The sequence below is a fragment of the Mus caroli genome, unplaced genomic scaffold, assembly GCF_978045245.1.
Source record: "Mus caroli unplaced genomic scaffold, Mus_caroli_1 scaffold_9, whole genome shotgun sequence".
In the NCBI taxonomy this organism is placed as follows: Eukaryota; Metazoa; Chordata; class Mammalia; order Rodentia; family Muridae; genus Mus; species Mus caroli.
Window position 1 is genome coordinate 32111234 of NW_028227264.1, and position 15366 is coordinate 32126599.

The 15366-nt window shown below is 37.4% G+C and overlaps 1 protein-coding gene across 6 annotated transcripts in view; it reads left to right on the top strand.

The window, feature by feature from the left end:
* Positions 1-10885, top strand: part of LOC110303061 (amine sulfotransferase) — a 28160-nt gene extending 17275 nt beyond the window's left edge. For all 6 annotated transcript variants that reach the window (XM_085842763.1, XM_085842762.1, XM_085842765.1 and 3 more), the window contains 3 exons: positions 614-708; positions 7779-7965; positions 9796-10885. In XM_085842763.1, coding sequence (XP_085698889.1) covers positions 614-708; positions 7779-7965; positions 9796-9917 — 404 coding nt within the window. In that variant the 3' untranslated portion in view covers positions 9918-10885. The remainder of the gene's footprint in view (positions 1-613; positions 709-7778; positions 7966-9795) is intronic.
* The last annotated feature ends 4481 nt before the right edge of the window (positions 10886-15366 follow it).

Genomic DNA, 15366 nt, shown 5'->3' on the forward strand with positions numbered 1-15366 from the left:
AGATTGTCAAGGCAGCAAAGGAAGTATTTTGGTTTATAGCTATTCTACAAATTCCTTGCAGCTAGTGACAAGGGTAGAGTGATCCATTCTGGCAGAGAGAATGTTGAGGTGAGTGTATGTTTCCCATGGGCCTGTGTAAGGTTTTATACCCAGGTGTTCATTCCAGTACTTTAGGAGGATTAATTAATTCAAGAGGTTCATACTGTGTGAAGCCAAGGTCTCACTCATTTGTAAGATAATATTCAGATTCTGTGCTACCTTACACAGTGAATATTGTTGCCCAAATATCTTATTAAACAAGAGGAGAAATAGAGAGGTGCACCCTCTGTGGAGAAGGAGGAAAACAAAACAGTGTGCCTTAAAGCTATCTTCAGCCTCAGGGCCTTGGGTGTTGCTTCCTTCCTACTTGTGTGGTAAATTTACATAGGGTATTTTGATAAATGTCAGTTAATTGTTCCCCAAACCACTAAACATTTTAAATACTAATACAGATGTCCATTGCAGCAACTCTGTTTTATTTCTGAAATTTTCCTAACAGAGAAGAAAGGATAGAGTGTACTGCTTACTATAGGCACACACAGCTTGCATTCTTACTCATTACCTTTCTTCCCAGTGACAGGAAGCCTTTGGTTTGACCACATAAGAGGCTGGTATGAACACAGACATGATTTCAATATTATGTTCATGAGCTTTGAAGACATGAAGAAGGTAAGATGAGAAAACCACATTTTTTAATTAATTTAATTTATACTTCATCGATGATCCCCTCCTAGTCTGACCTCCAACAGTTTCTTATCCCATTCCTCCTTCCCCCTGTCTCCAAGAGGATGTCCCCACCCTACCCCCAGCCAGGTCTTCCCACTCCCTGGGACCTCAAGTCTCTCCAGAGTTACTTTTAGATGATATCTTTTACACTGTTCTTCTCTTGGTTGAAAGCACATTCTCCCAGGTATCTCCACACTTCACTCTTCAGTGGGCTTTTTGCTGGAGATGATTCCTAATGTCCTACCTTGTGGGAACTAAAGGAGGTATAGGGAGGGATGAACAGAGCTCAGAGCAAGCACTGCTTTGGCAGGTGCTGCTGCCAGGCAGAGTCATTTGAATAGTCACAGATCAAAGCCAAGGGGATGCAGAGTCTGGAGCTTGCAGCTGAAACCTGTGTGAGAGAGGGAGCAAGGAGGAAACTTGCCAGGAACAATATGGGGAGAGAGAGAGGGAGAGAGAGTGTGTGTGTGAGAGAGAGAGAGGGAGTAAGAGAAAGAGAAAGAGAAAAAGAAAGAGAAAGAGAGCATAAAAAGCCTGAACTAGATCACTTATGGTCAGTCTTGTGAAACTTGGAGTTCTGATGTATCTCTGTGTGCAAAGTGTCTTCTTTAGCTGGTTCTGTCTCATATGAATGGTGTAACCGTCCTCTTGCTACCATCTGTGGGAACTAAAGGGGGCAGGGGAAAGAGGGGCAAGATAGGATAGCCCATGTCCAGCCAGAGTTCCTCCTATGCTCTGGGCAGAAGGACACAAGAGGGCTGCCAGACATTTTCCACTTGGCCCCAGGTGGGCATCTAAGCGACAGGGGGTGGACAAGGGGCAGCCCCCAACCAAGGGGCCCAGGGCAACACCCTGTAGCCCCGGAGTTATGGGGGAGAGGGCTGAGGGAGTGAGGTTCCCACACAGGCGAGAGTAAGGGCCTTGATAAACAGAGACAGTCTGTAGTTTTAGAGCTTTATTGTAGAAAGGCAGGGGAAAAGAGAAAAGGTAGAAGACAGAAAGAGACTGGCCATGGCCAAGAGGAGAGAAGGGGAAAAAGAGAGAAAGAGGAAAGACTAGAAAGTAAGAAAGAGAGAGTAAGAGGGAGTAAGAGAGTGAGAGGAGAGGATGAGGAGAGAGGAGAGGAGAAAGAGTAAGGGGAGTAAGAGAGCAAGGTGGGGCCAAGCAGCCCCTCTTATGGTGTGCTGTTATCTTACTGTTGCTAGGTAACTGGGAGGAGTTTAGCCTGAAGGGCAGAAGCTTGGGACATTGTCTATGTGACTGCTAGCCATGCTTCTCCTGTGAGGGCTGTGGGGGTTGGTAACTTCGACAGGAGCCAGAGTTCCAGGAGACATGAGAGAACTCCTTCTGTCCCATGTAGGTGAATTATCACCACCGGGTACGGAGGTTCCACCTCAGCTCAACTGGAGACCAGACTGTCTTTGCATAGCCCAATGCCCCACACTACCTTTGTCTCATTGACTGGACTTCCTCAGTACCCTCTTCTCCCTCTACTGTAATCTTTTCTGGTAGCTTCTTGTGCAACCACCTGTGTAAAAACAACCTCAAAAATTCACATCAGCAATGGCTTTCATTATTAAACACTTGATTTCCACATGATAATTATATATATTAATGGTGTCTGATATTGTGTTCCTACATAGAGATAGAGTATGCATTGAATACAATATGCAATAGAGTAGATGGGTTATCTAGCCACTCTTCTTGAATTATCATCTGTTCTTCATCTAAGACCGTTCCCAATCACTATTAATCCAAATAACTATTAATCACAATTGTACTATAATTTTCAACATATTAAAGAACACATGGCATTTTTCCAGCTTATTTCACTTAGCACAGTATCCTTAGCTTCACACATTTTACTACACATGACAGAATTTTATTTCATTTCATTTCATTTCATTTTTATATCTGAGTAATAATATATTTTACAAATATAGTGTATGGCATATGTCATAAATTATTTACTCTTCATTCTATTGATGGACCATAAACTGAATCCATGTCTTGTTGTTGCAAATATACAGCTGTAACACTAGATAACAATAAGGTTCTGACAGGTGACTTCATTTCCATTGGCTATATCCTCAGGGATGCTAGACCTGGCATGATGATCCATCTTCTCATAGTTTTTCCATATTCAGTACTTAATGAAGGCTACCAAGGAACATGAAACTACTGTAAATTGTGGACAATTAGATCTACAGACCAGAAATGACCATATAGGACACTTTCCTCCAGTTTTTAAGATTTTTGGAGCATGTCTCTCAAATGAATCTATAGGATATTTTTCAGATTGGCCACAACCTTTTTTTTTTTCAAGTCTTGCACTTTATTGTCATTGCCACCTCAGGCTTTGACTGTATACTGGCACATGAGATAGAGCTGCTCCTTCTGCTGCTGCTTCTTAGTCTTCTGCTTCTCTTCATGCTTTGTTAATCAGCAGCACATGTCTTCTTGGGTCACTAGTCCAGAGGCCTATATTTCTTGCCCTTGTAGAATTTCTTGAGGTTTTCTTTTTGAGTCTGGTTAATGACAGTGAGGACACGGGCAATGGATTTTTCACATGACTCCTGTCACCACCTGCCAACTTGGTAAACTGAAGCTGGAACAGCTCCACCTTCAGATCATCCAGGGTTTTGTTTTGTTTTGTTTTGTTTTGTTTTGTTTTGTTTTGTTTTGTTTTGTTTTGTTTTGTTTTGTTTTCAGCATATCCTCCTTCTTCTTGCAAGCAAATCTTGAGTCTTTAGCTTGGCAATGGCTGCTTTACTCCTCAAACAGTAATTAACATGCTGCACAAATCAAAGAGAAGGGGTTGATCTTTATCACTCTCTGAAAAAATATTAACATGTTGGTTAATGAAAAAAATGAGTGAATGATTTCTCTATGCAAACACTGAATCAGGAGTAAAAGAGGATCATTAGAGTCCATGAGCTAACCAGGGGGGCAAAGAGTCAGGAAGCAAATACTCAAAGTCTAGGCTGGTGATGTGGCTAAGAGTGTAAACAGGCTTGCGGAGAATACCTGACAACCCAAGTTCAATCTCTTTCTTTTAGCTGCATTGTTCTAGTTTTCATACTCTTTAGGGCCTTAGTGTCTTTATCTTCAATATTTGTCAGACATTGTGCATCCAAGTAATTTGTATAAATCAGTTAGCATTAGAATCCTATTATTATATTCACACATGACACTAAATTTCTTCCACAAATGATCACTTACACAGGTGGAACCTAACATAAGACAACCCAAATCCTCTGGTACCCATCTGAAACCCCATCTCTGTTTCTTGTATCTTGAGCATCGAGTCCTCTAAAGTTCCACTTTCATTAATTTTGGAAGGGATTTCAAGCTTCTCTAAATTGGTATTCATTTTTATATTTAGAAAGATAATTCATGCATCCACCCTTACCATTTTACATTCCGATCACCAGTAGAGATAAAGACTCACTGCCAGGCCGGGTGTGGTGGCGTACGCCTTTAATCCTAGCACTTGGGAGGCAGAGGCAGGCGGATTTCTGAGTTCAAGGCCAGCCTGGTCTACAAAGTGAGTCTCAGGACAGCCAGGGCTACACAGAGAAACCCTGTCTCAAAAAAAAAAAAGACTCACTGCCTTCTTTTCCATCATTTGTTAGGGAATAGCCATTGTAATAGGTTACAAGTGCTGTGTTTTTCTTGTCAGTTTTCATTTCCCAAATGACTAATAATTTAGAGCATTTTCTCCAATGCTTAATGGATGTTTCCAAAGTCCCTTGAGATGAATTATTTAAATTTTTAACTGGGTTGGTTTTGTTATTGTTGATTTCTAAGGATAATCCTATACCAGATAAGTGACTTATAATTTTCCCATTGTATACGTAAAATTTTCACTTGGTTGAATATGTCTCCATATACATATGATTTCTAAAGTTTAGTGTAATCAATTTAACAAATTTTCCTTGACTCTCTGTATGTGTAGAAGCATATACAAGATAGCACTGTGAAATTCTGTGTTGTAAATCTTCCCCCTAAGTCTCTTGCTAAGAGCATGATAGTTTAAGATTTTTGTTTTGTTTTGTTTTGTTTTGTTTTTCGAGACAGGGTTTCTCTGTGTAGCCCTGGCTGTCCTGGAACTCATTCTGTGGACCAGGCTGGCCTCGAACTCAGAAATCCTCCTGCCTCTGCCTCCCAAGTGCTGGTATTAAAAGCGTGCGCCACCACTGCCTGACCGATAGTTTAAGATCTTAATTTCATGTTTGGCCAATTTTCAGTTGTTTCGAGGAGAGGCCCTTTATCCAGTGAAGGCTCGATGCCCCAGTGTAGGAGAATGACAGGGCAGGGACTCAGGAGTGGGGGGTGGGTGGGGAGCACCCTCATAGAACCAAGAGGAGGGGAGGTGGGATAGGGGTTTCCAGAGGGGAAACTTGGAAAGGGGATAACATTTGAAATGTAAATACAATTTTTTTTTCTAATTCTTGGCAAGAGCCAGTTATGAAACCGTCACTCAGATGGTTTATAACATGCTGATTCTACAATTCTGAGAAATTTAGAACCATAGGTTCCAATCAGAAATAATTGCTAGGAGGATTCATTGGTGTAGAACCTCTTATGGGGAACAGTTTGAAGGGTATTAGAATCATTTAGAGCTGAAAGTTCCTAGACATGTAGCTGGTGTAAAAGTTATATATCCATTTAAATTGCTCATATGCCCTAGTGTTCCACATATTTTTGTGTACAGAGGAAACATACCTGCTAGGCTCTTGACTTCCTATATTAGGTGCACGAAATCTCCTGATTCCATGAGTATATCCATTTGTGTTTTATTTCCACTAACACATTCACATGCAAAATGGCTTAACTTCATTGTTAAATGCTATGGAAAGCCATGTAAATTGACTTCATGGTACATATTGTTTGAATAGACAACCCCTCTTGGCTGTAAGCTATGTAATGTATAAAAATAAACAAGTTACTAAAAACAACAGCTAGTAAAAAAAGAATTCCATTATCCAAAGATTAGACAGTTTTTGTGGATTCAGTGTATATTTAATGAGGAAATAATTACTTCTGTGTGTTGAAGTTTTGTTGTTAGTAGAATTCAAAATTGTCATTACTTTAAAACTCTGGCCATATCTGTACAGAAACCATTCAATGAGTGGTTCCATAAACATTTTTATATTTTCTGTTAAGTACATTTAGCCAAAGCTTGGTGACAAAAGTTTCCTTCACTTACTGTACAAGTATTGGTTGAATAAAGTAGGGATATTGAAGTAACATTTTTTGTTAAAACTAAAATTGAAACATAACTAAATTGTAAAAAAAAAAAACATACATTATGAGAATTTGACTTTATTCTTTTGAATGTGGACATCCAATTTCCTCAAGAATATTGATTGAAATGAGTGAACTTTCCCATTTAAAGTTCTTAGCAGTCATATCAAAAATCATTTGCCGTTTAAGTGAGAGATAGTTCCTGCTAATTCTATTCTATTCTATTAGTTCACATTGCTATATTCAAGTCATTACCACACTGTTAAGATTGCCATGACACTGAAGAAATATTTCTATGTAGAGATAATGGTTCAGTGGGATTGCTGCCAATCCTGATGACTTAAATTCAATCCTCAAGACATACAGAGTAGATGGAGAGAACTAGCACCTACACATAGTCCTCTGGGAGAATGTGTTTGTGTGTGATACAAAAATAAACAAATACTATGCATAAATGCATAAACAAATGAAAATAGGTAAAATGTAATGAATTTTGAAATCTGAAAATCTGACTTCTGCAAATTTAATCTTCTACTGCAAGATTGTTCAGAGTCTCTGAGATTTCATAAACATTTTTGAAATTTGTTCCTTTCTTTCATTTTTTTCTTCTAAAATGAAAAACTGCTTGCAATTTTAATAAGGACTGCACTGAATTTGTTGATCAGATTGTATAGAACCTTTAACATAACTGGCCACTTCATCTATGTAGAATAGTGTTCTGTGTATTTCTGTTTTCTTTTTCTTCCATCAAAGTTTTGTTGGTTTCAATAGATCAATCGATCACCTTTTCAAGTTATTCTTAAACTTAAAGGGTAGATTTTTTATTAGTTTTTTTTTATTTTATTATTTTTATTCCTACCATTTCAAAGTTCATGTTTTTTTATTTTGTTTTCAAATAACTCATGACTATTACTTAGAATTTAAACTAATATTTGTGTATTGATTTTTTATTTACTATCTTACAACTTTGTAAACTTACTGTGTGTGTGCTTTTGCTGGTTCTGTACATTCGAGTTCATGCTGTCTGCTTTAAGGAGAAAATTGTACTTCTTGTCTCTAATTCAGATGTTATGTTTCTATTCATTGGCCAAACACTCTGCCAATTACTTCCAAGTAATATGCTAAGTAAAAAGAGTGAAATTTGGCTTATTTCAGACCTCTAGTGGAAATTATTACATTCTTCTCAACCAAATGTGATTTTTTTTTAATTTAATTTTATTTTTAATTAATTTTTTTACACTCCACATTCCATTCCCCGCCCCCATAAACCCTCCTTCTGCTCCACATCCCACACCTCCTCCCCACTCCCACCCCATCTCCACGTGAATGCCCCCAAGTGTGATTTTTAGCTAATGGCATTTAATACACAGTGTTTTGTGTTGGGGTACTTCCCTTCTTCCACTAGTTTGTCGATGGTTTTTTTTTTTTTTTTTTCACATATATTGAGAGAAGTGTAGTTGCTCCTATTTGCAATCCCAACACATGGGACACTAAACAGGAATACCATTCTAACTTTGAGAGCAGCCTAGAGTATTGAGTTCCAAGCTAGTTTAAGCTACAGAGTCTCAAAGACATTGTATTTTATTAAAGGCCTATTCTGTATCAATGTCAATAAATAATGATTTCAGCCTTTTGCTTCACCCTGCTTCTGTGAATAAATGTTGAACAATCTTATCATTCCAAAAGTTAACCCTACTCATTTGTATCACAAGTTTGACTGTAACTCGTAAGGTCACTAATTTCTCAGCCGATGACTGTTTCAGGACCTCAGAAACTCAGTGCTTAAAATCTGCAGTTTTCTGGAGAAAGAACTGAGTGAAGAAGATGTGGATGCTGTTGTGAGACAAGCTACCTTTCAGAAAATGAAAGCTGACCCACGAGCAAACTATGAACACATTATAAAAGATGAACTCGGAACAAGAAATAATACGGGAAGTTTCCTTCGCAAAGGTGATATTCAGTGGCCTATAGTAGCAAAAAATGTTGAATGTTCCCTTAAGTGCTTATACTCAGGCCAAATAATCTGGATTTCCAATGTATTTGTATTTCTCCAGGTGATAATGATATTTGGAAGAATCAAATATTTTAACAGATAGAGGGACTAAGTTCCTAGTAGTGTTTTAATACAAATTCTGGAAATTTCACTTACTAAGTAAATATGACTTTCCTTCCTTTTGGCCCACACAGATCAATTTTTTTTTAAAATGAATTAGCAGTCTTATCCTAGGCAAAAGATGTATTAGAAGTAAAGATTCTAATTCGCCATGTGCTGTTGTTTTGTTATTTTGGTTTGTTCTGTTTTGTGGTTGTTGTTGCTGCTGCTTCTGGTGGTGGTAGTGGTGGTGGTGGTGGTGGTGGTGGTGGTGGTGGTGGTGTGTGTGTGTACATGTGTGTGTATACATGTGTGTCTGTGTGAGAGGGAGGGAGGGAGAGGGAGAGGGGGAGGGGGAGAGAGAGAGGGGGAGGGGGAGAGAGAGAGAGGGGGAGAGGGAGAGGGAGAGGGAGAGGGAGAGAGAGAGAGAGAGAGAGAGAGAGAGAGAGAGAGAGAGAGAGAGAGAGAGAGAGAGAGAGAGGATGGGAAGAAGAGATTCACAGTATTCCCCAGGCAAACAAGGCTTGAATTCACATTCCTCTTGTCTCTGCAGCACACCCTGCCTATGTTTGTAATTTGAAGATGAGGTTTAAAGAGTTTCCCCATGTATGAAGGTTTTTTCCATTATAAAAATTAGAATAATATTTTGATAACTTTATCTGCTATTAATTGAATCAATCAAAAACAATATGCTTTATTATAACCTCATTATAAGCCAGGTGATGTGGATAAGAATGTAATTTTCCCTTGTAATATCTTTGAACATCAGCTTATATTTTAGTATCTCTGGATTTTTATATTTTTTTCAGAAACTCTTCTTGTGTGTCTTTTTTGCCACTGAATGTCAACTCTCACATCTCATTCTCAACAAGACTAAATGTCTTGCCCAGGATAGGTTGTCATCTGTCCCAAATGCAAATAATAATTTAATATTGTCATCTCTGACAGCTGAAGATCCAAAATGGCTATTTGCCTTTTAAATGATATAGTGATTATTCCAAATTCTGTTTTGTTTTGTTTTGTTCTGTTTTGTTCTATTTTGTTCTGTTCTGTTCTGTTCTGTTCTGTTCTGTTCTGTTCTGTTCTGTTCTGTTTTCTTTTGTTTTGTTTTGTCAAGACGGGGTTTCTCTGTGTAGCCCTGGCTGTCCTGGAACTCACTCTGCAGACCACACTGGCCTTGAACTCAGAGAGATCTGCCTGCCTCTGCCTTGCAAGTGCTGGGATTAAAGGCATGTGCCACTACCAACTTGCTATTCCAAATTCTTCTCCAGTAAAATTATAACATCCACTGTTCTGATACCCTGTGTCACTTTGACTTCACTTGATAAAACATTTAGAATTCATTTTTTGTGTTTGGAAAAAACCCTCACATCTATCTCAAAAGTTTGTGTTTGAAGTATGAGTGTTTTCTTAATACAATGATTGATAGATGGAAACATGTAGTTTTAAAATTCTAGTGTATTTTCTACCTATTAAAGGATTTTTCTTTCTAAAATTTTATTATGGTTAGGTAGTAGTAGCTAGTGATATCTATTTACTATGCTCCTAAAGTGAAGTTTATTTCACTGATCAATGATGTAAGGAGAGGTATCCAACTGATCCCTACTGTGAGTTCAGTGATGTGTAGGGTAAGTCGTAGACAGTAGAGCTCTGTTTACTTACTGACTGTCCTGTGCTTCTCCCATTAGGTGTCGTTGGAGACTGGAAACATTATTTGACTGTGGATCAGAGTGAAAGATTTGACAAGATATTTCACAGAAACATGAAAAACATCCCCTTAAAATTCATCTGGGACATAAATGAGGAGTAGAATATTAATCACCATGTGAATAAACCATATGAAAATGTACTAGCCAGAGGTTGCACTTTAATATTAAAATTAATATATTTGTCTCATTTAACTATTAGTTATAAAACATAATTCACAGACAAAATGATTACCTTGTGCCTAGATTGTTTTCCATGACATAAATTTCAAATGGAGCTACTAGCATTGGTTTCCTTTAAAAAAAAAAAAAAAAAAAAAAAAGGTGTAATGGAAAGCATAAAACACAGCTTGTACCTATCTTTTTTGAGTATTCTATAGTTCATGGTTTTTGTTTTTGTTTTTTTTCCCCTCAATTAATTTCGGATCAAACAATCAAAAAGAATCCCTTTATTCTGGTAACTAAACTATAAAATGATGACTTTTAAAAACAATATAACAGGTCTCAGTTTGCTAAAGATGTGAAAAACCAAAGATTAAATAATTGCCAGTTTAATCAAAAGGTAAAAGTAAGAAAACAGTTCTGTGTTCACATATCACTAATTGAAACCATTCCATATCAATTTAATGGTTAAACATTTAATATAAAGTCAACAATAACTAGAAATATAGGTAAATATAAATTTTTCAATGAAGAAAGAACGTAATTAATAAACCAAGTGTAGACAAAATGTTTATTAAATTTGAATCATGAACATATATGGTAACAGAATTCATAACAGTCATCAAATGGAACCAATCCAAGTTGGTCCACTTTACATCACTGTAACAAAATACCCATATTGTTCTAGTTATGATTATCAAAAATTGATTTTTGGAGGGCTGGAGAAATGGCTCAGCAGTTAAGAGCACAGACTGCTGCTCTTCCAGAGTACGTGAGTTCAATTCCCAGCAACCACATGGTGGCTCACAACAATCTATAATCGGATCCAATGCCCTCTTCTGGTGTGTCTGAAGAGAGTGACAGTGTACTCACATTCATAAGAAAATAAAAGATTTATTTTTAAAAATGATTTTGGTTTGTGGTTTTATTTATGTGTTATTTAGTAAACTGTTGACTCACAGACAGTGGCAAGGCAATCCACACTGAAGAATGTGGCAGAGCAAAGTAATTCTCACCACAACCACTGGATGCGATGGGAAGAAAAAGCTGGAAGTTAAGGGCTGAATATCCCATTCCAAGGCATGTTTCCATACACATTTTCCCATTAGGTCCTCCTAGTCAGTGCTAATAGCACCAGGGGCTAGGAACAATCTTTTACTGTATGGCCATTTGGTTATGATAACATACATCACACTGCCCTTGTATGCAGAAATAAATAAATCAATGACATTTGAAATGATTGTGGTATATGTTAAATTTATTTATGCTCCATAGTCCTGCCTCGGAGTTATGGTGGCTGGCAGCCGTGCCTGTTTTAGGATCTCAGATGTTCCCAATCCATTCTTATCTGTCAAGAAGAATATATGCAGCTGTTTGTGGTTATTTTGCACAAACATGGCTCTGTGGTGTATTATTAACAAACCATAGCCTCTCAGCATATACCTCTGTCTTAGATTGATATGGCTCCAAAATCTGGTTGTCTGTCATTGACTGTCCAGCCCTCATAGCACACGTTCTTCCCAAATCAGACCAAAGCCACAATATATACTGAATATGCTTCTTCATACTGATTAATTTCTGCCACCCGCACTTGCTGGAGGCGAGGCTGCAAGCTTGCTGAAATCAGGCTGTAAGGAGAGATGGACCTGCTTGAAAAACAAAGTCAAGATAGTTGAAAAGCAACAGGATAAAAGCTTCATTGTGGAAGCCCAGGTACTTTATTCAGTTGCAAATTAGCAACGATCAAGCTCAGACTCTGATCTCCAGGTGTGGGGGAGCTGGCTTTGAGAATTAGTAGGAAAGCTGGAGATTCTCTAAAAGTGGGGACTGTGCTCCAAATTAACTTTGCTACGTAATTGAGATTTTTTGCTATCTTCAATAGGAATTTCTAATGTTGGAATTATTACTATACCAGTCCAAGATTGAGTTAGAATAACTGGTTACATTGAAGGAAAGAGAAGAATCATTATAACTCTTTCTCATGACTAATCTTTCTAAGTCAGATTCCACAGTCTCTAATGTTCTATGTCCATCAGGTTAAAAAATTTGAAGCAAGCCACCTTAGCTTGTCCAATCTGGGACAAAGGCAAGCAAGGGTGGGTCAAAACCATATACCCAATTCAGCTTTCTTGTTACCACAGTCAGGGCCCTCATCGAACTCACAGGTCAGCTTGTCACAGGAATTCTTCTGACAGTTGTCATGCTTCTGCAGCATTCTGTGGAGAGAACCTAAGCTTTCCCCTTTCCCCAATAGGGTAGCTGTTCAGGATCAAGCCATATGCCAATAAGTAGATTCTTTTCATCTCACCTAGACATGATTATGTCTAGTTTTAAGATACTACAAGGCATTTATTAAGTTCTTTGACATCCAAATTTCAAAATTCTTAAAATATGATTTAAATAATATGTACGGGGATATAATTCCTCCCCTTCTTTGTTTTTTAAGAAGCTATAGTTTAATACCTTGTCTTTGAGAATTATTAAATTGTTGTAAAAACATCTCAAATACTTGACTGTTATAGTCAGTTTTAATATAACATGGGCAGTGACTAATTACACTTTCAGTTGTTTCTCTTGAAGAGTGATTGTAAGTAGAAGGCTTGAAAAGTTATTAATAGTCACATGTGCATTATTTTTTATTTATTAATCAGAAATAAGAGCATACATTTGCAGCAATTGATTAAGTATAAGTCCTCAAGAATTAACACCATTATGTGGAAACAGGTAGAATCTGAGGACACCAAGAACAATTTTTTTTTCAATTTGACATGCACATTCTCTAAAAATACCAAAAATTATCTTCAGCCATTACTGTTTTGATTATATAAAGAACGAAATTATTCTTATGTAAGGCCTGTAATCTGCCTGAGATATAAATACAGCATGGCATTGCCTTAAGGGGTCTTGTCCAGGCAATCGAGATCAAATTTTTAAAATTCCAAAAACAGTCTTCTTAAAAGAACAGCATTTTTTTCTTATGAGTTGTATATGCATAAACAATTGCAAATTTGAGAATTTATAGTATCTGAGGGATGAACAATTTTAAGCAATTGTAAGCTCTGAGATATATATTGATAAATATACAAATTAAAGCTTGATAATTCAACATTTTAAAACACCATCTACAGCACGCAATTTGACTATCTGTGCTGAAGCAGGAGGAAACTCAAAAGAATAAGCATGTGATCCAATTTACATATACTTTTCTCCCATAGAAGGGCTGTTTTTAAACACAGTAAATGGGATGCATGCATGAATTTATAGAAGGTACAAAAGCATGCATAAAAACAATTTTCAACTTATCTTTAGGATAGTAATTATCAACTTTATTTAAAATGATGGTATGCAATAGGCCAAATATCAATATTCTGCAATAACCAAATTAATTGCTGTTTGGAACAAGGAACAGACACTTTGTCAGGTTCTTAAGACACAATTTTTTGTTATAGGTTTTCTAAAATATACGAATTTATCATACAATTCTTTATTAGCACCACAGCAGCCTTAATAGGATGTCAAATCTTTACTTGGAGGTGACCACCACCTTGGCATCGCCCGCTGCCGGCCTGCTACCCAGGCGGAAGAGGCTGAAGCAGCCCAATCTGCTGTAGGCCAGGAAGCCCAAGCAAAGGCAGCAGAGCACCCTGAGCCCTAGCAGGAAAAATACAGCCACCCCCAGCGGAGACAGGCCTATGGGGAGCACAGCACGCGCTTCAGGCCCACCACTGAGTTCGCTACAAAGGCACCCGTTTTTTGGCGCCCTCCAGCGTCTTCACTGCTCAGGGAAAACCGCACCACCCTCCACTCCCTACACGGCCCTGCCTTGCAGCAGCCAGGAGATGGCTGATCAGCTTTCCTCATAGGCCAATGGTCAGCCGGGAGGTGAAGAAAGATGACTTTACAATAATGTTTTCTCTTGCCAAAGAATTGCTGTGGGCACATTTAATAACCCTAACTAAAATTAGCAGCTAATATTTGATTACCACTGATCATAATTAATAACAATTGATTACAGTTTTTTCTACTTTCTATAAAGCCTTTTTGTTTCTCACCAATTAATTTGAATCTCACTTGATAGCACCTAACAAGGGCTTAAGTTCTCCTGTGGTGAGTTTAAGGTGAGGTCTTAGCCAATTAACATCTCCTGGAAGCTTTTGAAAATAAAATTTTGAAGCAAATCAATTTTTCGTTTTTAGATTTTTTCTGTACCACAATTTTATAGTATAACTAAAACCCTAAATATTAAAAAGATATTGCCTCTGAATCTTTTCTGGAGCAACAACTACTCCCCAGAACCTTAAAGCTCATTGTGTGAGAGCAAAGATTTGAAGTAAACTTCCCTTGAGAGGCATTAGCTAATAAAAAACTTTCCACTTAGGAAACAATATACACTGAAAGATTCAAATTCTTAGCTTCTTGTATAGAAGCAGAGACAATAAAATTTTTTCTTACATAATGTAAAGCTATATTAGCCATACCTAGAGGTAAAATTTTCCAGTGATTACCACTTCACTAGAAGCAAACCCTTTACCATGCAAAGGAAAAAACGAACCTTTAAACCTATAATAACTTTACATGAAGTAGGCAAGCCAAATTGTAATGCCTTTATAAGTTCTACAGTCTGATTGACCTTTTATAAACTTTGAATTTGAACTTTATTTAGAACAACATCTGGATAGATCTGCAACAGTGTTCTTTTAGCTGAAAGAAAATTCCCCTGGAGGCAAGGAGATGCAGCAAGTTTCAAGAGCTTCCTTAGGCACCTTTTGCAAGACAAAAGGTCACACAAGCCTCACTGAGGCTGCTCTGAGCTTTGTATAGCTGTATAGCCACAGAGAGCTGTATTAGTGCTCTCATAAGATGATTACTCTTGTAATTATCTTAATTAGCAATATATGGGTAAGTAGAAAATCTTAAATTTTCGATCAAACTGCAAGCTGCAGTCAATGGAACACTGGCAGTTTTAACCATAATTTTTAAGTTTCTTTTGCAATGTTAGGATAATATCTACAACCTTGGGAAAGTAAAACCCAATTTTAAAACAATTTGTCATCTTTAAAATCAATATTAGAAGCATCACTATCATGTTACAAAGTTTGGCTGCCAATTTATACCTATGAATGCATGACAGGGAAATTTTAATGCTTCACTAAAAAGACATTGTTTTAAATGTTTAAGTCTACCTATTAGGATAAGAATCACATTAAATATTATCTCAACTAGAAGTATCCATAGAGGCCTAGCTTTTTGGCCTGCTTTATGCCATATGTTGGGAAGACTCCAAACCTAAACCACCAATTTAAAGCTATCTTGCTACCAATGTTACACCTTTTTTTTTATTTTTAATATTTCTTTATTATGTATTTTCCTCAATTACATTTCCAATGCTAT